The sequence below is a fragment of the Schistocerca piceifrons genome, chromosome 1, assembly GCF_021461385.2.
Source record: "Schistocerca piceifrons isolate TAMUIC-IGC-003096 chromosome 1, iqSchPice1.1, whole genome shotgun sequence".
Classification (NCBI taxonomy): domain Eukaryota; kingdom Metazoa; phylum Arthropoda; class Insecta; order Orthoptera; family Acrididae; genus Schistocerca; species Schistocerca piceifrons.
Window position 1 is genome coordinate 25,714,079 of NC_060138.1, and position 26,274 is coordinate 25,740,352.

At 37.7% G+C, this 26,274-nt stretch overlaps 1 protein-coding gene across 1 annotated transcript in view; it reads left to right on the forward strand.

Annotated features, from left to right (window-relative positions):
- The window catches only part of LOC124790459 (solute carrier family 35 member G1-like), a 47,169-nt gene extending 21,807 nt beyond the window's left edge, over positions 1 to 25,362 (forward strand). The window contains exons 3-4 of the mRNA XM_047257786.1: positions 18,701 to 18,916; positions 22,148 to 25,362. Coding sequence (XP_047113742.1) covers positions 18,701 to 18,916; positions 22,148 to 22,627 — 696 coding nt within the window. The 3' untranslated portion in view covers positions 22,628 to 25,362. The remainder of the gene's footprint in view (positions 1 to 18,700; positions 18,917 to 22,147) is intronic.
- Positions 25,363 to 26,274: the final 912 nt, after the last annotated feature.

Consider the following 26,274-nt stretch of genomic DNA (forward strand, 5'->3'; position numbering starts at 1 on the left):
ACGTACTCAACTTTTTATGGCTATAGTGCAAAGCAGGCAGCAACATGGAGCAGTTTAGGCACAGACTTTTTCAATGCCAACACGTGGAGGATCACCTGTTTTGGCTAATGAGATGGTTATTGTCATTTTATGAGTGCACAGAGATACTACAGGACAACAAATCACACACTAATTCAAAGTCAGATAACAGCAACAAGTGAGTAGCATAGGCCTACTAACCCTGGGCACTTCCTCATTGCTGGGTACAGGATGCACCACTGTAGGTGTGCACCTTTGCTCACTACGTGTTGCAATGCTTGGAAACTAGGCTGTGGTGTGTCATCACTGCATAAATTATACTTTTGCTTCATGTTCATTTCTTATTGCTTAATGCATTTTAACATTTATTCCATATTAGTCACTGTATGTGAAATTCATGACTTCAGCTACAATGGATACAGATGTATTACTCAGTAGTGACATATTTGTGCTGGACTGTCACTTCAAAAACTTTGCAGGGAAGGGTGCTTTAAACTTATCAGACCGAATGTTTGTTGATTATTTCTCACAGTTCTGGGTCAGATTTTCTGCTTATTGCCAGCCATTGCCTGAACCACTTCGGCTATCCTGACCCAATCCAAACATTCATTATCACTGTCCACTCTCTTATATTGAAGTATTATGTAGCCAACTTCTCACTTTAAGCTCGCAACATTATTTAATTCCAACACAGGGGGTGACACTACAACAAGCAATTGAGATCATTTTTATTGCCATGTGCCCTGTCTTGGCTAATGACACTTGCATTGGCCAGTACATTCATATCCATTGCAGCTGATATCAGGAAATTCACATTCTTGTATAATTTGTACTATTATTTGATACAGTTGTTGATTGTCAAATCATAAGTAACTTATTTAGTGAACTATCATCAAATTTACATTTTCTCTTTGACATTTTATCACATTTGGAACGAAATGACGTGGATCTGTGAGAAATAATAAACAAACATTTGGTCTCACAAGTTTAAAGCACCCTTCCCTGCACATGAGACTTGAGCCATCATTTGATGCAAAGTTTTTCAGCCTTCAACAACAAGGGCAACACTACTGAAAATAATTTATAGCAATGCCCATATTCTGGTTGGCCAAGGTTCATATGTATAACCATCACCAATTGGTTGTAACATCCAGTTCTTGTCAGTGATTCAGTTAATACTAATGATGCTGGATAGAAGGCTAAAATGTTGAGCATGTCAGGAATTTTCCATATGTCTGATGAATCTAGAGGTATATGTGTTGATGCACATGGATCCAGATACAGCTCCAACTTAAAAGTGCAAAAAGTCTGTTGCAAATATGCAGATGTGATGGTGGCTATCCCATGCTCTTGTCTCCCTGCAGGACCCTGTACTAGCTCATCACTGCATGCGCCACCTTGTGGTTTCTGGCTCCAAACATGTACCACTGTCAAAGCAGCAGGAAATATCACACTGTGACAAACTCATCCCATTAATCCTTGAGACTAATCAGTCTTTGCATTTGAACTATCTTGCACATTGATATTCCAGTCATCGACTTCAGTAAGGCATACTGGCACTTTGTCTAATGTTTCTTAATCACTAATGCTGATGGACTGCTGTAGGACGTCCTCTGAATTGAAGTCATTCAGTCATTGTTTCTAGGTGTTGCAAATTTCACAAGTATAGTACATTTGGGTGAATTTTCAACATAATATTTTTACTGTGTGCAACATTGTATGGATATCAACAGGAGGCTATATAAACAGCCAAATTATCAGAGATAGGTAGAATCATGAAAATTTCATCCCTTTTAAGGCCTGTGCTCAAAATATTAGTGTAGTACAATGGTGTAATGAATGGTTTACCTTCACAGGAAACCTCTAAATTCAAATAAGTCTTGTAATAATTCTGCACAGCAGTTTCAAAAGTAATACTGCATGCATATGATGATCCTACATTATTGTACTGTAAGTAGAGTGATGTTTTTGCCAAGTTTATCTCATCTCAAGGAAGTGAGACTTATTTAGTTATTTATTTATTTTGTTGATCATGTGCAGTGCAGTGTGCAAGACGAGAATTTAATACGACTTAAATCTAGTGTTCATAAATAAATAATAAAGATTGTATGTAAGCCTAAACATTACAAATTACGTAAATTAAGCTTCATGTATTCATTTACTGCATAGAAGCAGTGGTATGGTAGATTTTTCAAATGCATTTATATTTAGTATATGTTTTAAACCATCAGGCAACATCTTGAACAGTTTTATTCCAATATAGCATGTACCTCCCTGACACAAGTGCATATTAGCTGGGTTACATGTAACTTTCCTTTTAATCTAGTGATGTGATTGTTATAAATTTTAATGGTCTTGATTGCAATATAATATAATAAAATTACTATAGCATACTGTGAACAACACCATTAAAATGTATAATAAATAGTAGAGATCACTATGACTCCCTCGACTGATGATGTCAAGTCTTATAAACCATTGTGACTGTGTTTGTCAGAACTTTTTCTTAAACTACTATCATTGCCAGTTAAGCCATATGACATTCTCAAACCATTATTCTTAACCCAAATTTCCTACCCTTGCAATTGCTCCCATTGAAAGCCTTCCCGAGGCACTATCCCACTACCATCCACTCCAGATCCACCACTGGCAAATCCCAAATACAGAGGCAGAGCAGCTTGTAAAACTATTACTTCTTGTTCACCATTTAACTTGTAACTACCATACAGCGTTTTATGTAGGAATGATCAACACTAAACTAGCTAAGTGCATCAATGTGCATAGAAGAACCGTCACCATGCCAACTTCCAGTACCGAGTAACTGGATGTGCCCTACAGCAAGATTGCTCTGCTACACCACATGGGTTACACATGGGTTATTTGAATCCCTCCACTTGATACTATCAACAGTTTCCCTGAACTCTGTAGATCAAAACTTGCCCTCCAAAATATCCTTGCATCCCAAAACACTCCTGGACTTTAACACATTCCCTCCTCCAGTACGTTACACCATTTCCTTTATTTTCTTTTTTACTTTTACATTCTCATCCTAATCCTTCTCTCTCCCCTTTTTGTTTTCCATTGCTCTGTTCCTGTACTTATCTAGTACTTAATTTGTTTTTCTTTTATCTCTTAATTTATTTTGCTTCTCTATTGTCTTGATTATCTCTGGACTGGTGGTTACCAATCCACATCATTGACTTCATACTGTCTCTGACCTTCAACCCCCACCCCCATCCCCTGCCCCTAGCTTTCAACTTGGTCTACCCTTGTCCTCGCATCCTGGGCTCTTAGTGATCTCCCTTTCCTTTTTAACTTTCGCCAAACTACCCCTCTCTTATCCTCAAGGATGGAGCTATCAGTATGAGAAGCTAGTATAGTCTCACGTACACACATCAAAAAATGTTTTGCATCACCCCTGTTCCCAGAACTCCTGAAGATTGACATTGACTGTGGATATTTTATCACAGATGCAATGTCTTTGACTGTTCAGAGATGTCACTAAACCCGCCAAAGACCAAAACAACCATGCATGAGCAACGCCTATTAGATGGAGGTGGTCTGACAGCCGATCAGCTACAATCATTCCATGGCTTGTGTTTGTAATTCAGTCATGCCTAGGCAGTCAGTACCATGGTTCAATCATATCTGCATTGTTACTTCGTGCTAGGAAGGGCTCTCATCAAGGGAAAAGTGTCCAAGCATCTCAGAGTGAACCAAAGCGATGTTGTTCAGACATGGAGGAGATACAGAGAGACAGGAACTGCCCATGACATGCCTCGCTCAGGCCATCCAAGGGCTACTGCTGCAGTGGATGGCTGCTACCTACAGATTTTGTCTCAGAAGAAGCCTGACATCAATGCCACCATGTTGAATAATACTTTTTTGCAGCCACAGGACGTTGTGTTATGACTCAAACTATGCACAACAGGCTGCATGATGTGCAACTTCACTCCCAACATCCTTGGCGCAGTCCGTCACCCTGCAGCATCATACAGATTGGCCCAACAACATGTTGAATGGACCGCTCAGGATTGGCTTCATGTTCTCTTCACCAAAGAGTGTTGCATAGGCCTTCAACCAGACAATGGTCAGAGACATGTTTGGAGGAAACCCAGTCAGGCTGAACACCTTAGACACACTGTCCAGCGAATGCAGCAAGACGGAGGTTCCCTGCTGTTTTGGGATGGCATAACATGGAACTGATGTACGCCATGGTGGTCATGGAAGGCGCCGTAACACCTTAATAATACATGAAGGCCACCCTCCGACCAATAGTGCAACCACATTGGCAACGTATTGGTGAGGCATTCATCTTCATGGATGAAAATTCACACCTCCTTCGTGCACATCTTGTGAATGACTTCTTTCAGGATAATGACATCACTCGACTGGAGTGGTCAGACATGAACCCTAATGAACAGATTGAAAAGGTCTGTTTATGGACAAAATGACCCACCAACCACTCTGAGGGATCTACGCCAAATTGTTGTTGAGGAGTGGGACAATCTGGACCAACAGTGCCTTGATGAACTTGCGGATAGTATGCCATGACAAATACAGGCATGCATCAATGCATGAGGTCATGCTACTGGGTATTAGAGGTACCGGTGTGTACAGCAATCTGGAGGACCACCTCTGAAGATCTCTCTGTATGGTGGTACAACATGCAATATGTGATTCCATGAGCAATAAGAAGGGATGAAATGATGTTTATGTTGATCTCTATTCCAATTTTCTGCACAAGTTCTGGAACTCTCAGAACTGAGGTAATGCAAAACTTTTTTTGATGTGTGTATTTCTATATGTGCCTATTGGCAGCAATGATTTTCATCTGCTGAAGATAAGTATTGGTCAGCAGTTCTGTCTTATACTTTTGTATTTTTCTTGAGTGAATTTTCCTTTTTATACAAAAGACTAATATTACAGAATTCCGTAGAAAACTTACTGTGGAGACCAGTGGACGCATGCTCAGTGTAGCTCATATTCAGATAGTCAGTAAACTAAGTAGGGCCAGTTAAGGTCCAAGTGACAAAGGTACCAAGCACCATGCTGGGAGTAGTGTCAGATCTGCCACAACTACAAGATTTCTTTACAGAACATATCACAGTTAATAGTGACCTATTGGGGCACCGACCTGAGATGGGCACTAAGGCACACAAGCACAAGATTTGTATAAAGTGTGTACCATAATTAATAGTGAAAACTAATGCAAGTGAAATGTCTCAAATGTAAGTCACTTGTAGGAAAAAAATGTTCTCAAACTGGTCCTGAGACTGTCTTGACACATGCACATGTGTGAGTTAAACAAATGCTGAATTTTGCCTGCTTTTCACATATAAATCTGTCTCATTGTGGTGACCTGCAGACAGGACAGTTAGCATACTTGATGTAATCTTCTGGGCTGTTTGCAGCTAAGGATGAAAAAAGTATTTCTTGTACAGAATTGTGCAGTAAGAATATTACATAAAGGTTATAACCAAACAGGGTGCAGAAGCCTGTGCAGGGATCTAGGGACCCTTACACTTATATGCCAAGATATACATTACACAATTGCATTTGTAGTTAATAACAAGAGTAAATTTAGAATGAACACTGAAACTCTGAACCACAATACTAGATCTAAAAGTAAGTTCCATGTAGTTGAAAATCTTGTTCCACATAAACTATACATCCCTATCTAGGTTAGGGAAGAGAGTTTTATATTCAGATCAAATATCTGTAATATGTTACAACACAAGTCCCATACATCCTCCCAGCACCACCTATTCCAGTCTGGTGACAAGCATCACATTTCCCATCAATGGTGGAGCTACTGTTGAAGCAATCATGTGATCTACAAACTAAGCTGCAACCACTGTGCTGTTTTCTACGTGGGCATAACAACCAACTAGCTGTTTGTCTGCATGAATAGTCACCAAAAAACTGTGGCTAACAGACAGCTGGACCACCCAGTTGCTGAACATGCTGCCCAACAAAAATTTTTCACTCCAATGACTGCATCACACCCTGCACCATCTGGAGGATCCTTTCTACCATCACCAGCTTTTCTGAATTGCACTGGTGGAAACTCTTCCTGGAGTATGATGTATCCTGCATTCCCAAACCCCTTGGCATCAAAGTTCACTAGTCTGTCTTTCACCCACCTATCCCTTTCCCTGCTCCCACTCCAACACTACTCAGCATTCTATTCCAACAATAAACCCACTAGCCCTTTCCTGCACTTCTTTCCTTTTTTGCCTCTCTCTCCCTCAAACCTCCTGACTGCACCTGGCAGCCCTACCCTGTATCCACCATGTCCCTGCATGCTCCTACAAGAAACACTACACCAATCCCCACCCCTAACTTGCGGTCTCCTATCTCTTCCCCCCCCCCCACCCCCCACCCCTGTGTGTGTGTGTGTGTGTGTGTGTGTGTGTGTGTGTGTGTGTGTGTGTGTATGCAGTCTATCACATCAAGCAAAAGACAGGAGCATTGCAGGCCTATATTCAAGCAGTTAGGAATTGTGACAGTCTTCAGCCAGTATGTGTTTTTATGTCTCATCAGCATGAAAGAAAACCAAGGAGTCTTCAGCATGAGGCAAGATATACACAATCACAATACCCGTAAAAAGAGGAGCATCGAAATACCCAGGTGTCGACTGACGGGATCGCAAGACAGCTTTCCAGTGGTTGCCCTAAAGATGTTCAACTCACTGCCTCAAGAAGCGCAATCCCTGCTGCTAGGAACATTCAGAAGGAGAGTAGCACAGGACCTGAAAGAACGCCCATTGTACTCCATTGATGAATTCTCTAATAGTGACCAAAGTGAATGGACAAACAAATATTGTTTCTATTAAGTATAAATGTCTTAATTTTGTGAATATTTTTTTTAAATGTATGTATGTAATTAATCTTGATGCAGTCTGTCCAGTCATGACCGGTAAACAACACAGATCTAGTAATAATAAAGTAATATCCTTTTCACGATACTGTTGAAATGCATCATTGGTGGACATGTAAATGGAAAATCCTCTGATATTTAAAAACAAAATAAAGTTACTCCTCATTAAGCATACCTTCTACAATTTATTGAGATTTCAAGACTGCAAATTCTATATCAGCTACCGTTTAGGTTAAAAATGCCTTGCCTTGCCAGTACGTAGACAGCTAACAGTGATCTGAGTAAAGTTATATTACTGCTCTTTTAAAGCATGATATTAGATAGAAACAGCACCTGAGAAGTGGAAAGAAAGGAGCTTTTCTGCTAATATGCATTAACAGTAATTCTGATAATCATGAGTATGAGCAGATTAGCACTAGTTAAACTTTTCTGTTAGCAGGCTTCATAAAAGTACCCTGCAGTGACTTCTTCTGCACTCGTTCCACATCCATGAAGGATTTCCTCTATGATGGAATTCAAAGTACACTGTGTGTGAACTGCAATTCTAGGGTTAATCTTTCACTCTGCTGTCAATTGTAGGCAATTGTAAAACTACCTCTCAGAAAAAGTCTCATGGAAGACCATGATGTAACCATAGAACCCTGGACATTTTGGTCAATGCCCTTATCTGCAGGCCTGTCCAAGTATGTCTTGGAACAAGTCTCACAGCTTCGAGCAATTAGTATATCCTGCCTGCTGTCCAAACTATGTGGAAGCCCTTCTGCACATCTCAGGCAACTATTTGATGTGTCACCATACTGAGGATTTCCAGGACCATCAAACATTCTTTGCAGAATGATATTATTATAATAGCCTTCATAGTTTAACTGCTGCAGTGGAAAAAATTTAAGTTCCACGCACAACAATGCTGCTGAACAAAATTAGCGCTTTAGTTCTTTTTCTGACTACTCAGTACTTCCCATCAGTCTTTCTCCATAGGCAAGGTGAATAATGTATATCTGTGTACTGTTGTTCGACATGGAGGTGGAAGGTTTGAATCCTAGTTGTGGAAGAACTGTTCATTAGCAGTATTTGAGTAGTACGAGGAGGAGTGATAGTGGCATTGGTTTTCATATCACCAGACTTTTGTGCCAATGCCACGGGTATTGAACATACTTCCTTAGCGTCGCTTGGAGCAGACAATGCTGTTGATATTGATCGATCATTTGGATGGGAATGTTAAGCTTAGTGGTTCCCTTGGTGCTATGTGAGAGGAGTAGTCTATGTGCCAGCACTGTGCTTCACACTTTCCTTTCTCTTACTGTCATAAGACACAAACATGGCACCACACACTACAGTCACCTGCATTCTACAGACACACACAAAGATATCCCTCATATACCATAAGGGAAGGGTCTAATTGTGTGCAGAGGAAGAAAACCCTTTTTGATTATCAAGCTGAGCAGTCCCTCTCCTAGCCAATAATGCCATACCAACTTCTTTTTCTTTTCAGCCCATTAATTTCTACTGTCCATCAGACTCACAAAATTGTCCTAATCCTAATAATATAAGGGGTGATCAAAAAGTTTAAGGGCGTTGCTACAGCATATATGCAATGTAGCATGACTCTAGTCACGTATTTAAGCATGAATGTGGAGGTAAAGGATTAGGGTGGCATTCATGTTTTCCCAAAATGCATGCAATAAATGTGAACTAATGCAATGTTATTACCAAACATGTCCAAACAGGACCAACATACTGTTATTCTTTACTTGGCTGTTGAAGAACAAACAATGGTAGATATCCAAGACAAATGGCTCAAATGGCTCTGAGCACTATGGGAGGTAACATCTGGGGCCATCAGTCCCCTAGAACTTAGAACTACTTAAACCTAACTAGCCTAAGGACATCACACACATCTATGCCCAAGGCAGGATTCGAACCTGCGACCGTAGCAGTCACGCAGTTCCAGACTGAAGTGCCTAGAACCACTCGCCACACCAGCCGGCCATCCCAGACATCCATCAGAGAATGAAGAATATGTATGGGCAACATGCCTGTCAGTGGGCTGCTGCTTTATGATGATACACATCTCCACATCACAAATGTCATAATGCAGAAATTATGTGAACTCAAGTTTAAATGAGTACCCGCCCTACACTCTTGATCTCTCCCCATATGATTATCATGCCTTCAGTCCCTTTAAAAAGGCCTTGAAGAGTTGATGATTCCTATTGGATCAGGATATACAGCAGGTAGTTATGGATGTGCTCATGCAGCAGGACTCATTGTTTTACCAAATGGATATCTTCAACCTGGTGGAATGATGGCCTCAATGTTCATGGTGATTTTGCCTGAATGGCATAATGATTATGGACTATGGCCTTGAATGAACACTTTTTGATTGCTACTTGTAACCTTAAACCAATTTGTTGTGTAATCTCACAATTTTTGTTGTTGCAAGCCCCCTCCTCCTTTTCACTCTGTCCCTTTACATACACACTAATATTTATTTAATCAACGAAAACAATTTGGCACTTTTTGTCATACAATGATTTACGATTTTTTATGTCCGTCATCATACATTTGTCACTTTATAACTGTGATATACACACATGAAACAAAATTTGCATACCCCGGTTCCCAGACCTCCTGAAGTAGACGTTGACTGTGGATATTGTATCACAAACACACTCCCTTTGACTGTTCAGGGATGTCACTAAACCCACACAAAGATGTAAACAACCATGCATGAGCAGTGCCTATTAGATGGAGAGGGTTTGACAGCCGATTAGTTCCAGTCATACCACCAGGAAGGAGGTACATGGCTCGTGTTGTCTGTAGTTCAACCATGCCTAGATGGTCAATACTGCAGTTTGATCATGTCTGCATTGTTAATTTGTGGCAGGAATGGCACTCAACAGGGGAAGTGTCCAGACATCTCAGAGTGAACCAAAGCGATGTTGTTCGGACATGGAGGAGATACAGAGACACAGGAACTGTCGATGAGATGCCTCGCTCAGGCCTACCAAGAGCTACTACTGCAGTGGATGACCGCTACCTACGGATTATGCCACCTTGTTGCATAATGCTTTTCGTGCAGCAACAGGATGTCATGTTATGACTCAAACTGTGCACAATAGGCTGCATGATGCGCAGCTTCACTCCCAATGTCCATAGCAAGGTCCATCTTTGCAACTACAACACCATGCAGCATGGTACAGATAGATCCAACAACATGCTGAATGGACTGCTCAGGAGTGGCATCACGTTCTCTTCACTGATGAGTGTTGCATATGCCTTCAACCAGACAATCATCGGAGACGTGTTTGTAGGCAACATGGTCAGACTGTCTAGCGAGTGCAGCAAGGTGAAGGTGCCCTGCTGTTTTGGGGTGGGATTATGTGGGGCTGACGCACACCACTGGTGGCCATGGAAGATGCTGTAAAGGTTGTATGATATGTGAATGCCATCCTCCGACAGACAGTGCAACCATATCAGCAGCATATTATCAAGGCATTCGTCTTCATGGATGACAATTCGCACCCCCATCATGCACATCTTTTGAATGACAATTCAGGACAATGACATCACTCGACAACAGTGGCCAGCGTGTTCTCCAGACATGAAATCTATCGAACATGCCTGGGATAGATTGAAAAGGGCTGTTTATGGGCAATTGTGACCCACCAACCACTCTGAGGGATCTATGCTAAATTGCTGTTGAGGAGTGGAACAATCTGGACCAACAGTACCTTGATGAACTTGTGGATAGTATGCCACAATGAATGCAGATATGCATCAAAGCAAGAGGACATGCTACTGGGTATTAGAGGTACCGGTGTGTACTGCATCTGGACCAACCCCTCTGAAGATCTCACTGTATGGTGGTACAACAAGCAATGTTTGGTTTCCATGTCGCCAATAACCAAACATTGCAACAATCCAGAAGGAGGTAATAATTAAATTGAATTACAACGACAAGTAAATATCTGGATTGCAACTGTAAATCAATAATGACTTCTTGTAATGCTCCAACAAAGAAAGAGATAGTGATGTTACAAGAATTATAGTTTCCTAAATGTGGTGCCTTTTCAGTTTAACACTTAGTTACATGATTGAAAGTAATCAGTATTGCCATAGTGTCAAATATGATGAGATTAGGGAAACCATATATTCACTTTTCCCTGCTAAGCAATCTAGCTATATTCAGTGACTTTGTTATTTAATTGTTTGTGCATTGTCTGTCTGCTGTAGGAATACTTATTCAGCTCAACATTTGTCAAACCACTTCCAACTTGATGAGATGTTAAACTGCAGCTGTCCTCTTTTCTCCAGACTTGTAAGTGGCTGTTGCAAGATGTGCAAATATCATCTCTTCAGTGTATTTATCATTTGTGTTCTTAAAGAGAAAGTAAGCAGATTATGTACTTTAACTGCATCACTCCATGCAATTATCCCATAAAACAACAACAAATGAAAACATCCAAAGTGTATTAGCATGTCCACACACAAATAAACATAGTGCAAGACACTTATCTGGGTAAACTGGATGAATGCTGATGTGATAACATCATTTCATATTATTGCAAACACTTCAGTCTCCAACTGTATTGATGACTTTTGTTAGATGAAATACAACACACTTTGCAGTAAATAATTTGTGTTTGTACGGTATGAATAAGATATAAGGAAGCTGTATTTATGGAGAGAATTCTATTTCATCATATGACTTCTTATTTACTTGATATTGCTCTCATCATTACTGTTATGAATTTTTGTATATTATATTTGCTAAACCTCCACTTTCTTCTATCTTTCATTATTGTTAGTAGACTAGATTGTGTAGATATAGTGGTCTGACATTCAAGATGATCAGCTTTAAATTATCAGTTTGGCTATCCAAATTTATATTTCACAGGGTTTCCTTGAACAAAATCATGAAAATTTTTGTGTAAATCCTGTCAAAATTAAATATCTGCGTTCCTTCATGAGTCTTTGCCACATTGTAGCTTGTGCTCTGGTTATGGTGACTTCATTACTGACAGCATGTTAAACTGTTGGTCTGTTGTGTTAGGTTATCTTGTTTCTGTTAAGTTCCTTTCACACTGATTGTGTATCCTGTCTCAGAATAGAGAAATTATTTTTAAATTTGCACTACAGTTCAAGTTTTCAGTAGTATGCTATTTATCTTTGATTACTTTTGCACCAGTGCTAATAATATGCCTCCTCCATGAACATCTCATCATAAATGGCATGTGGAGGTAAGTGACATGTGTAAGGGGAAAGAACATGTTGAAAACAAGAGCAATGACTATGCAAGAAAAGAATGGAATATGTCTGCCAAAAAATGGAATAAAAACATCAAAAACAGCTGCTGTAATATGAGTCATAAACCACATAAATAGGGTGTTTTGAGAAGAACATCAAAACTAATAGATAAATAAGCAGAAAAAGATTTGCAAAGTTCTAGAGTGTGCAGTGGAATGATACAAGAAGACAAAACTATGTGGAGTGAACCACAGTACAAGTGGGGTGGGCCATAACCAAGACATAGGAACAAAGAGACACCATGTTGCAGGAACTAAAAGCTAGAAAAAATCCTGCACACAAATATCCAGAAACAAATACTTGACAAGGACCATTCTGTTCCTTTAGCATTTGTTTATTGACAGTACAGTATGTTCTACATCTATATTCCACAAGCCACTGGACGATGCATGGTAAATGGTAAATTGAACCACTACCAGTTGTTCCCTTTCCTGTTCCACCTGCAAATAGACTGTTTATATGCCTCTGTAAGAGCCCTAATTTCTCTTACCTTATCTTCATGGTCCTTACAGGAAGTGTAAGTTGGAGGCTGGCATGAGCGAAATGCTGCCAATTACATCATTGGAGCATGCCTTAAAGCTTCAGTTACTTACATGCTTCTTCAATTCCTTCCAGACTTGGCAAACACTCTCTTATGATGGTGTGTGACTGATACCTCTGGAAATGATGGATGTAATGGAAAGTTAGACTTATTCACAGAATCAAGGTTGTTGAAGTGAGTTACTTCATGTACACTAAGCAATGTATTTGCTTTAGTTGAAGCCAACAGCCCCAGATATATTCTGTCCCAAAGTTGTTGATCTCTCAGTATCATAAGAAAGTGTGGTGTAATTGGTAGTGTACTACTGTGAAATGGAGGGATCTGGGTTTGAAACTGGTTGGGCACATAGTCTTATCTTGCCAGATACAGGGTGACAATTATTGAACTATATGAAAAAAACTTACATTAGTTTCAAACTATGGTGTGCAGACAATTTGTTCAACATTTAAATGTCACTACAGATATTCATATTTAGGTTAAGACATGTTTTATATGCCTGCCATCATTGACGATGATGTGGTGCTGACAAATAGCTAAATTCTGCATGACCCTCTGAAGTGTCGGAACATTGATGCTGTTGATGACTTCCTGACTGGCTGTTTTCAGCTCAGCAATGGTTTTGGGGCTATTGCTCTACACCTTGTATTTAAAATAGCCCACAAAAAGGAGTCGCATGCATTCAGATCCAGAGAATATGGTGGCCAATCAAGGCCCGTGCCAGTGGCCTCTGGGCACTTCAGAGACAGAATGCAGTCCCCAGAGTGCTGCTCCAGGACATCAAACACTCTCCTGCTTTGATGGGTTCAGCTCCATCATGCATGAACCACATGTTGTCAAAATCAGGATCACTTTGGATAATGGCATGAAATCATCTTCTGAAACCTTCACGTACCATTTGATAGCTGCCATGCCATCAAGGAATATAGCACCAATTATTTCATGACTGGGTGCTGCACACCACACAGTCATCTGTTGGGAGTGAAGAGACTTGATCGCAAAATGTGGGTTCTCAGTCCCCTAAATGTGCCAATTTTGCTTACTGACAAACCCATCCAAAAGAAAGTGGGCTTTGTTGCTAAGCCAAACCATATAGTACACACTAATTCCCATCCTGCCCCATGGTCAACCATGCAGTTTGAATGTCCTAACACAAACCATTTAGAAGTTATGATAATTGCATTTCATATAGTTCATAATTATCATCCCATACAGTTATATAAATGCAGTTAAAAATTGAAGTGAATAATCAAATGAGCCTTAGATTTCACAGTTGATAATCAATTAGAAGTTGGAACAGATTAAAGACAGGGAATGCCAATAAAGCCTAGGTGAATTAATGTTCAGGATATAACTTTGTATATTGAAAGATAAAGCTAATGAGAAATACAGATGCAGTATTAACTTAAGTAGACAAATACCTCCAAACCACTGAGATAGAAACTGCAGCTGCATGTGAGAGTTATTGGGCAAGATTCATTATCAATAGCAAGCATAAATTTATGACAGGATCAATTACCAGTCTCTCCCTTGGATCCACCTGAAAGATTTAGAAAAAAAATCAGTTTGCTAGTACATATATTCCCCAGTAGTACTATTGTCATTGGAACAAGCTTTAATCATCCACCAACCAACTAGGACATATGCAGTTTTGTAATTGATGGTCATGTAAAACATCCTGTGAAATAGAGTGGCTTCTCTGAAAACTAGCTATAACAGATAGTTCAAAAACCCACTAATGGTGGAAACATATTTGATCTAATGGGAAGAAATAGATCTGTTCTGAGGATGTTGACATTGAAACTTGTATCAGTGACTATGAGACAGCTGTAACGATACTGAATACCAAGATACAAAGGCTAACTAAAACAAGGAAAAAGATTCACATATTCAGAAAACATTAGTCATATATCACTGAGGATTGTCAAACATTTAGCTCTGAGCAAGAGCATGCAGATAAACTGTGGCTGACATTTAGAAGAATAGCTGACTGAGCATTGTATAGATATGCCCAAATCAAACAGTTTAATGTGGGAGGGACACTCTCTGCTATACAGTTTCTGTAAAGAAACTTCTAAAGAAACAGCAATTACTACACAATAGATATCAAACAAACCATAAGAGTATAGATAGAGAGATGCTAAATGAAATATGTTTGGGTGTCAAAAGAGCAATAAATGAAACCTTCAAAAATGAATAAATAGTGGCATAGTCACAGCAGAACACACAGTGGTCCAGAAAATTATTTGCATCTTTATTCCAGTTACAGGCCACAATCATATACAGGGTGCATAAAATAAAGCTGGCCCAGAAAATATTTTAAATAAGATTGACATGGCATTGACCCTTATTAATGAACATTGCAGAAGATTCTTGAAATGGCCACAAATAACACTGATGCAGTGCTGTGTTTGATTCCTGAAACTGTTAGACATGCATACCAGTTGTGCCTGAAGGATATCAGCAATTGTGTCTTCAGTGTTCTGCTGATGTTCTTCCAGTGGTGATGATTACTTGATTACAGAGAGATCAGCTGATCAAGGCAGACAGGAGATTGGACTGCCTTTGGTGACTGTCCACTCCTTACCAAATACCTCATGCATTCAAGACAAAGTTGTCAAGGTGGTGTGTCTTGTTGCTCCATTTTGCCAGAAATATCCATACAGTCATCCATACTCTGTGAGTTGATCCACATATGGACCAAACAGTTTCTGGACATAGTAGTCAGCATTTATGATATGGACATCAGTCATTTCAGACCAAACACTAACCTTGGGAGTATACATTGGCTCTTCAAAGTACTGACGAGGATTTTCTGATGCATGTTTTGTGAGTTCACATAGCCTGACATGCTGAATGAGGCCTCATCTGAAGAAATGAAAAATAAAGGATCCAAAAGTATCTGATTCCACTTCACTCAGAAATCACGGGCAGAACTTAATATCTGAAAGTTTGTCCAGATGCTCCAACTCAAGCGCAACAGAAAATCTTAAGAGCTACAAATGCAGGTCCTTTTCAATAAGTGTCAATTCCATGTCAGTCTTATAAATATTTTCTGGGTCAGTTTTATTTCACCCACCCTGTGCAACAAGTAATTAATTTCAGTCTATGATGACCATCTTCGAGGCCTGAGTACTGACAGTTTTCTAACAATAAATGCCATAGTCAAATCTTGTTGAAAGACATCTCACAAAATCTCAGAAATTCTTGTCATATGTAAAGACTGTCAGTGTCCCCAAAGTTGGTACCCAGGCACTCATGGATGACATGTGAACTGAAATCAAAAGTAGCAAATCAGAACTATAGAACTCTATTTTCAAATTTTACTTCACTAAGAAATTTTTGGGATTACTGTTTCTGTTTCACTGTTGTACTGCTGCAAAGATGAAGAACATAGATAGTAATGTCAGAGGCAATTGAAGAGCAGCTGAATCAGTAAAACTGAACAAAGCTCCAGGGACTGATGGAATCCCTATCAGGTTCTGTGCTGAAGCTGTGGCTGAGTTAGCCTCCATTTTAACCATGGATCCTTCAAGTGAGAAACTGCCCAGTAGGTGGAAAAAAGCAAGAGCAATCCCAGGTTTTAATTGGATGATCCATTTTTCTATTATGAAGTACTATCTGAAATATCTACAAATATTCAGCCAGGTTTTGCTAAGTTTTAATTACTGCCAAGATTAGCAGTTCGCTTTAAATGTGCAGAAATATAAAACTGTGAACTTCACACAATGAAAAACTATTAGATTCTCTGAGTACATTATCAGTGAACCATAACTGGAACCAGTCAACTCATACAAATACTTTGGTGTAGCAGCATATTGGATTATAAAAGGCAATCATCACATAGGCTCATTTGCAGATAAAGTACATGGCAGATTTCCGTTTGTGAGTATACAAAAAAAAAAAAGTAATTACACTACAAGGGAGATAGCTTAAATACATTTGGGTGGCTTATCCCTGAATATTGCTGAAATGTGTGAGACCTGTAAGAATGAGTCTCTCAGTATATGTTGAACAAAGAAACCCAGTGAGTATGGTCACAAAGTAATTTGACCCATGGGAGGGCGTCAACATCATGCTGAAAAACCAGGAAACCTAAACTGGCAGGCACTTGAAAACAGGCCATGAAAGGCTGCTTAAAAATATTCAAGAACCAAAAGTAGATGAAGAATGTAGAAATATACCACAACACCCTTCATATTGATACCATAGGAATCAAAAAGGAAAGATTGACCTAACTGCAGTGAACACACAGGTATTTAAGCAATAACACTTCCTACACTCTATACACTAATGGAACAAGTTGAAGATCTAACAAGTGGTACAATGTTAAGTATCCTCTCATATGCACTTCTCACAGTTTCAGATTCTAGATGTATATGTAGATTGCATAGTGTTTGGACCAATGTATCGTAATTGTACCTTGCATGATGAAATAATAGCATAAGAAACTTTCGAGTGAGGGGACTAATTTCACACTGTGAAGAAGGGAGTTAGGATTACAAGCTTATGTCCGACCAAATTTCCTCACAGACTTACAAATATATGAACTTTATGGGAAAAAGTATAATGTAAATAATTTTCTGCTGGAAAATAATGTAAAATAATAAGCAATTTGGCTTACAAAAAGATTTAAAAATGTAAATAATAATATGGAAAGTGTAGATTGCTACTCACCTCATAGAGGAGTCAGAGGCAGGCCCAAAGAAAAAGGATGCTAAAATATGTTAAGCTTTCAGACACATTCACCCTTCTGAAATAGCAAACAAACACACATTCACACAAGCAAAACTCACACAAATGTAGCCACTGACAGTGGCATTGTGTGTATGTGAGTTGTGCTTATGTGGATATGAGTGTACTTTCTATCTTAAAAGAAGGACTTTGTCCACAAGAGAAAAAATATATTAGTAGTATTTTTGTTGTGCTGTCTGAGAGGCAGCAGCTCCTCTAGGTGGTGAGTAGAAATCTATTCTTTCCACAACAATAACAACAACTGTTACTCCATCCTGGACTTTTCATTGTTTAAAATGTAAATAAGTATTTCAAAGTACTATGTCAACACAGTTGTGGTTTGAAGTTACATGAAATAAATTCATTAGTTTTATTGATAATCTATTTCTCAAAGTTCCCATTTGCAATATATTTTCCCCTCTGTTAGTTCATATCCTCAGTATTTATGTTTGCTCTACACCTACACACCAGTTATTGTGAACACATTTTTAAATCACAATCCAATGATCACTCTAATTAGAATTTAGTTCACAGTACCTTGTTTTTTGGAAACAATCAGAAGAATTTTCATTATTGCCTTTTCTTTCCTTTAGTCATAGTATACAATAATTTTTGTCATTTCCTTAACAGAAATAGTCATCATATAACCAAAAAAGACTTTATAATTTATTTGTAGTATCTGCTGCAACATTTCATGTGTGGATATTTAAGATGGTTTCTATCATTAGAATTTTACTCCCCACCAGCTATCTTATTACAGATTAATGACTACTAGTTCAAAAATAAATTTTCTCTTCACTCCTTTGTCCTTCAAGAGAGTAACATTCTTTCTATAACTTTTTGGATTGTAATTAGAATTAAGGTAACAGTAGGAACATTCATTATATTACATAATGTTTTGTATTAGAGAGAAAGCAAAGCCAGTACTAACTGAAATTTGCACTGGTGCTGGAATTGATGACATTATTAAGTTGTAAGCGCTTTCCTGGTGTTCTCCAAAATATTATTTATTTGTTCACAAATCAGCTTTTAGCTTCTTAGGCTTTCATCAGGTAACAATGGGCTGAGAAGCCAAAAGAGAGTTCATAACCAAACACATAACATTTCGTCAAAAAAAATTTCTTTTTCATAAAGCCAATACAGAACAAAAATCTTCAGCATTTGTTCTGAAATTAAAGTAATGGATCAATGTTGTGACCTTCTGCCTTTCTGTTACAGGGATTTGTTGGTGGAATGACTCTTGTTCTGCTGTTCTTCTCCTTCCGGAGACTACCTTTAGGGGATGCAACAACAATTATCTTCAGCTCACCTGTTTTAGTCATGGTACTGTCATTCATTTTTCTGAGGGAGCCATGTGGATTCTTCCGTACTTTCATAGTTTTCCTGCTTGTTACTGGTGTTGTGCTGATAGCAAAGCCACCATTCATTTTCAAGGTAAGGCAACATATTCGTCTATTCTGTATATCAATTTCCGTACCTCAAATTTGTGAATGCTGCAGTTACAAAAATTGTATGCCTGTTACCTTATGTATAAAGAAATTGATATTATTAATTCTTGGTTCATGACTTACCATTCATGTAACAGAACTTCTCAGTGTTGATATGATGTGTCTAGAATCAGGACTTGTCAAGTCACAAAAGGCATATTTTTCAACATGAATGAAAAACCTTTAGAGCCAAAATAATGATGACCACAAACAGTTTTCTTCCATAGTTACATCTTTAATGGTTTAATGTTTAAGTTCTATTGTTTTGTGAAATTTGATTCATAATGAACTCATTTCCTTGTTAATTTAAGTTTTTGCCTTGGAAGTTTTTGGTCCAATTTTTGATAATTTTACTTTTCTTTTTATAAAGCAGTACTCTTTTCAATTTCCAAAAGCTCATGAAAAAGTACTTACAAGATCTGTTCAAAAAATTCTGTAACTTTGTCTACGAAATTTTTCTACACTACTTTTTACTTATTGTGCATGGTCTCCTTTGAAATACTCTCCTTTACAATTGATACACCACTCCCAACACCATTCCCAGTTCTAGAAGCTATCTTGCTATGCCTCTTGCTGGATCATGAGAAGTGCCATCTGCCAATTTTCTTTTATCTCATCTATCATTGCAAATCTTCATCCTTTCAGTGGGGTTTTCAACTTTGGAAATGGGCCATATCTGGAGAGAATGGCGGATAGTGGCCAGTAATACTTTTGGGAACTATTGCAAAACCATCAATTGCTCAATGAACTTTTCTGAACTTGGGTCCACAGCTGTGACAGATTGTTGAAATGAGTTGATACCACCTGCAGCTACCATTTTCTTTTATTTTTAGAACTGCTGTACAATTTTAATCTCAGATCATTTTCAAGTACACATATAAAAATTCAGCAACAGAACTTAATGCCATACTACTATCTGCATGTAACATGTGTAGGCACTTAACAGCATTCGCAGCAGTGGTATACTCACATTAACCACTGCACGGTCAAAACTTTTAAGTAGAGTGCAATGTTGTGTGGAAATAAATTTGTGGCATGCATTCATGTTAACAGTGCTAGTACTACTGGTTTTATAGCAACTACAACATTTGCACTTACAGGCACAATGACTATGGATGCCATGTAGACGTACCTGTGCAGATACTAGTACATCATAATGTGCCATTACTGAATTTTTGTATAAATACTTGAAAATGGTATAAGACCAAAATTGTACAATACTGGAACAAATAAAGGAAAAAGACAGACTGTTTAAAAAAAGCAGTCACATTCTTATTCCCCACAGACAGTCCATACATAATTGTTACACATGACAGAAATACATAATTTTTTTTCATTATGAACATATATGTAGAACATTTAGCTACGTAACAGCTTCTTGATATTGTTATCAGTTGACTCCTTATTATCAGACATGCCAAGTAGGCTGTGTCATCTACAATCATTCCAGTTTCTCTCTGTCCATTTTAAATTAATTTCATACTGTATCCAGGTAGACAGCTTATAGCCTGAAGGGTGTAATGATTCTGTTTTTGAAGAACAGCTTTTATACTTGCAGTTCACATTCGGAGGTTGCTCAGACTTGGGGCATTATTTAAGAGCAGTCTTTTATTAATGAATATATCTTGTCAAACTGATACCGTTTTGAACAAATAAGAAATGTTTGATGAACATTTTTCTTGTTAACATATTTAAAATCAGCAGTGAGAAATGTTTTATTATTAATAAGTTACAGTGTGTAATCAACAACTGACAAATATAAGGGTACAGGAGGGGAGATGGAGATAGTGCTGCATAAATCCCTTGCCTTCAGCATTGAGGAGTTGGTTGTGTGGTGGGCACTTCAAAATTTCTTAAATTCTCAGAAATAACTCTCCACAAGCTAAATTCTGAATACAGTGTAAAAAATAGATCAGAGAAAAGTTTCTGTCCTTATACAAGACTGTAATGGTACTGTAAAATCTAGAATCATCTGTTCCCACTCCAGTGGAGTACACAAGCTTAACCGTCAGTCACTGCGCCTTTTGTAAGTTGATATATTTAAATGAAAATATAGTAAGCATCTACTCGCAACAGAATCACCCAAAAAATTAGATCACAGGAAAGATACCAGGAGAAAGAGTACAGGATATATTTCTCTTAGTAAAGAAACTACAAATACAGAAGCATAAAGTACCAGAAATAGAATATAATAGAGGATATATAAAAACTGTATTGAAGAAATAAGAAGCAGAAAAGAAAAGTTTCTGCAAAAAATAGGATGTGGAAGAGACAGCCATGACTTCATGCTTTAAGATATGTGCCAGCAATGTAAACATGGGAACCTTGGAAGTGCTGCAAATAAGAAGTTACATGGAAGCTGGAAAACTTAAAGAAACAGAGTAAAATGTACAACAAAATGCATGGTGAATAGATGAAATATGAAGTGAAAAACAAAATCTGTCATGAAAGATGTGTCCAGACAGTGTTTGTTGGTAACGAGGATCACCCTGTGGCTAAACATGCCTTGGTGCACAGCCAGCACATCTTGGCACAGTGTTACACCGTCCGGGTTATCTGCATACTTCCCACCAACACCAACCTATCCGAACTCCGGAGATGGGAACTTGCCCTTCAGTATATCCTCTCTTCTCGTCATCCGCCAGGCCTCAATCTCCGCTAATTTCAAGTTGCCGCCACTCATACCTCACCTGTCTTTCAACAACTTCTTTGCCTCTACACTTCTGCCTCGACTGACATCTCTGCCCAAACTCTTTGTCTTTAAATATGTCTGCTTGTGTCTGTATGTGTGGATGGATATGTGCGTGTGTGCGAGTGTATACCTGTCCTTTTTTCCCCCTAAGGTAAGTCTTTCCGCTCCCGGGATTGGAATGACTCCTTACCCTCTCCCTTAAAACCCACTTCCTTTCATCTTCCCCTCTCCTTCCCTCTTTCCTGATGAGGCAACAGTTTGTTGCGAAAGCTTGAATTTTGTGTGTATGTTTGTGTTTGTTTGTGTGTCTATCGACCTGCCAGCGCTTTTGATCGGTAAGTCACCTCATCTTTGTTTTTATATATAATTTTTCCCACGTGGAATGTTTCCTTCCATTATATAAATATGTATTTTATGTGTAAATTTTTGTAACACATTATACTCTGAGTGTAAACTAATAAAATTTCTTTCTTTTTTAACTTTCAGAGTGGGCCAGATGTCTACGATGTAATAGGTTACACATGTGCAATTTTTGCAACTATCTTTACAGCACTGAATATTGTTGTAATGCGTAAATGCAAAGATGTTCACTTCTCAGTTGTGGTGCTGCAGTTATCAATATGGTCACTTCTCATGTCAGCAGGAACGTTGCTGACATTGGGGCACCGCCATGACATTGGTGTATTAATCCACAGGACATGGTATGAATGGCTCTTGGCAGTGGCAGTGAGTGTTCTGGGACTCACTGGGCAAGTCCTTGTGGCAAAAGCCCTGAACTTGGAGGGTGCAGGAAAAGTATCTGTTACCCGTTCTCTTGACATTGTCTTGGCTTTTATCCTCCAGGTTTTTGCCTTTGGTGATTATCCTGACTGGGAGAGCATTCTGGGGGCTTTGATGGTGCTAGTTTGTGTTGTTGGGATAGGTCTGGAGGAACATGTATACTACATTGCTGGCATACTGCCATAATGAAGGCAGTGGCACTGCTTGTATTTTGACATTACTATGTACTGCCATCAAGACTGTCAATGGAATCATGCAGAAATACTTGCTCATACATATATATATATCCAAAGTATTAATGAGAATAAGGCAGCCTCACCTGAAATGACAACGTGTTTTAGCAATTACAGAGAGAAAACTTGAAATGATTTTCATATAAATAAACGAATCAGCCCACATTGTGTTGTAATGAACTATCATCACTGAACAGCTCATTGTAATGGACAAAACTGTTAGCATAAATAATGATCTGCTAATTTTGGTCAAGCAGAGATCACGATAACTACCAAGCCATTAAAGCGCACATGTCTAAACACCATAGAATTTACATTCCACAATAATGAACAAATAAATTGATGTTCTACTTCTGTAGTTATTATTCTCTGTGGCTCACACAAATTCAGACTAAAAATTTTATGTTTGTTAATGAACAATGTTCTTCTCAAAAATGGGCTTGTAATATACCATACAAAGTGATCATAGCCATCCACAAGCATGGTGTATGCTGATGTGATATAAATGCAATTCCACTGTTAATGGTGTTAAGAATGTGTCAGACATTTTAGTAATCAATAAAATGCTCTGTAACATATTGAAATGCTCTGGTAGCTTGTACTGGTGAGAAAAATGCAATTGCATAATATTAAAATGATCTAGCTTCTTTTTTTCCCCTTGAGCCATTGGAACAATAAAAATTGAGTTCAACTTATTCAGATTACAGAATCTGTGATAAGCTTGTTGAAAGTCAAATCAAGAAATTCCCTCATCACAATAAATAAATAAAATGAAAGTTATTTATAATCGCCATTTTTCTCATTCTAGGAAAGTTTTGGTTATTTCAATTACTACAATACACAATAAACAATGTACAGAGGAAATATAATGATGACATGGTCTCATATTATTAAAACAATTGCTTATTATTGTTCAGCTCTTAAACTGTTGCCATTAATTTTACAGGTAATAGTATTTTAGGTGTCCATTTTATAAATTTGAGAGCAGATGAGTTGTATGCCTTGCCCATTTAGACCACTCTTTCTTTCATTTATGTAGTGCAGGATATGAAGCTTGATTCTGAATGAAAACAGTCTTAATAGCTGTTTGTAATCTGCATGAGTATAAACTGAAAGTCAAAGAGGCAGTAAGGACTGAGAAGGTAAAGAATCACTGCCATTAAATGTCTTTCTTCTAATGTACCTGATATCTGAACAAAGAACTGTGAAATGTTTTTGATATGATTAAAGTATGGTAGAGATATTGGAACCACATATGACTCTAAAGTACTTTGAACATACTGTCTCAAACATTTTTGATGTTTTACTCAAGCAGATTTCAGTGCTGTGAATTCTTTAACTGCTTAACTTCACATTTAATTGTGTATGTAGCAGTTTTTTCAAGACATTGACCCTAAACTACTTTCTTGATATCAAAAATGGACATAAGTAGTGAGTTTTAAAATCATACATACCAAAAATGACTACAAAATAAAAGTATACTTCCGTTTAGGCTTGTAAAAGTATCTAGCTTTCAATTTCGAATTGGGAATGATTGTATAGTTTTTTTTTTTTTTTTTTTTATGTGACACAAACATCAACCTAGTGATGAGAAACCCAGGATGGCCAATAAATACCTACATGAGTGTGAATCACTACTCACCAAGTAGAGAAGGCATTGAGTGGCAGAATGGCACATGCAAAAGACAAATTAATAAATGAACGTCTAAAGACTTTTTTTACACACACACACACACACACACACACACACACACACACACACACACACACACACACACAGCTCCTTCCATCAGTCATCCTTCTCGCATTGCATTCTGACTGAACCAGTAGAATTCATGGATTGTTTATGTGTCTTTGAGCTTTGTGTGCATTTTTAAACTTCATAATAACAAATTTTGTAGTTCAGCATTTAATCAGCCTTTTCTGTGTTCCTCTTTACTGCTAAATGCCTCCTCTAATCAATTAGTAGTTGTATACCCTCATGCAGATATTCATTAACAATATATATACACTTTTGCCACAATGTACTCTTTATTGACAACTATCCAAGAACATAAAGGCCAAGCCCTGATATTTTATGGCCTCTTTCATGTATTTGTAAATAAATAAAATCAGTTAGACAAAACCTCAACGGGTACATCACAACAGAATAGATTATACCCATATAATATTCCATAGCCTGATGCCATAGAAATGTTGCCACCAAAATAAGTTTAATGCTTGAAAGCATACATATTTTGTAAATCTTTGTGTTTTGTACTTACAGTGTTTCTCTGACTGATGGAACAGATTACAGAATAGATTATACATGTAAGTTTATAAGAAGATTTTATATTTAAGAAAAGATTTTTATTTTTCAAATGTTTATGTGTACTGATAGAGCAGCAACAAGAATAGACAGGATTCCTCCATAAGAATTCTTTCAGCATACTTGTAGGCTTTAAGAGATTTGAAGTTACAACATAAAAATATTTTTATTCATATGACTTACTCATAATGAAAGACCAGAAACTTACATTGATCTGTATATGAATATTAAAAGAAAGATGTTTACAGGAAGATGGATACTGAAATTTATATGTAAATGATTTTCATGTTCAATGGAAATATTTTTTGAGGCACAACACAAAGTCTCTTAAATTGTAAAACCTTAATGTTTGTGGTTTTGCTCAATAACTCTTCTGTATGTGCAAGTATAAGTTTATATAATAAAGAAAAAAATTATGTTTTTACATTTTTTTAAGTTAATGAAAACTCTGTGTGTGTGTGTGTGTATGTGTGTGCGTCTGTCTGTCTGTGTGTTCTTCATTCCCTAAAAATCTCATGCACTAGAAGTAGGCAACAGAAATGACATTGCTTTATGAGGCCAAAATAGGAATTCTGGATGGGAAAATGTGTAGTGGTTGTTAGATATTTCAAATCCATAATTTCCAGTGAAGAAAATAAAAGAATATCTAGTGTTAACTGCATCCTACAGAAGGGAGCAAATGCCTTGTAACACAGACATCTGAACTTACATGAAAAGGAGAACATTTTCATACATGTGAAGTTTGTGAAAATAAAAGAGCAGCTTATCTGTAGTCCACAACATTAAAACATAACAACATAGTGAGTCCTGTTAAATTATGATAAAAATTATGGAAAATCATCTAGCATTGTCATGTTGCAGTTTTATTATGGCTGTATCCTCAAATGCATCATAGTCTGCCATACAGCTATGAATTCTTATCCTTTTTTTTACTAATCAAAAAGAAGTTATGAAATTAGTTTTTCTGGAGAATACAGACTTACAAGAGTTTCCCTGCTGCTACCAAGTTGTGTGAGACCACCAACATATCGCTATTTTTAGGTATAATATTTTAAATTATGGCCAACTTCTATAAGCTCAGGAAGTACCTGTTGGCAAAAGTTCTTAAAGAAAAAGTAATTGGATTGAATTGCAATTACTTGAAAAAATATGTACTCAATTACAGTTACAAACTATATTTTCAAAAAGTAACTTGTATAGGTAAAATTACAAATTACAATTACTTTTAAGTTGGATATATTAATGAACTAACTTAAAAAAAGAATAAAAAAGAAAAGAAAAACTAATAATAT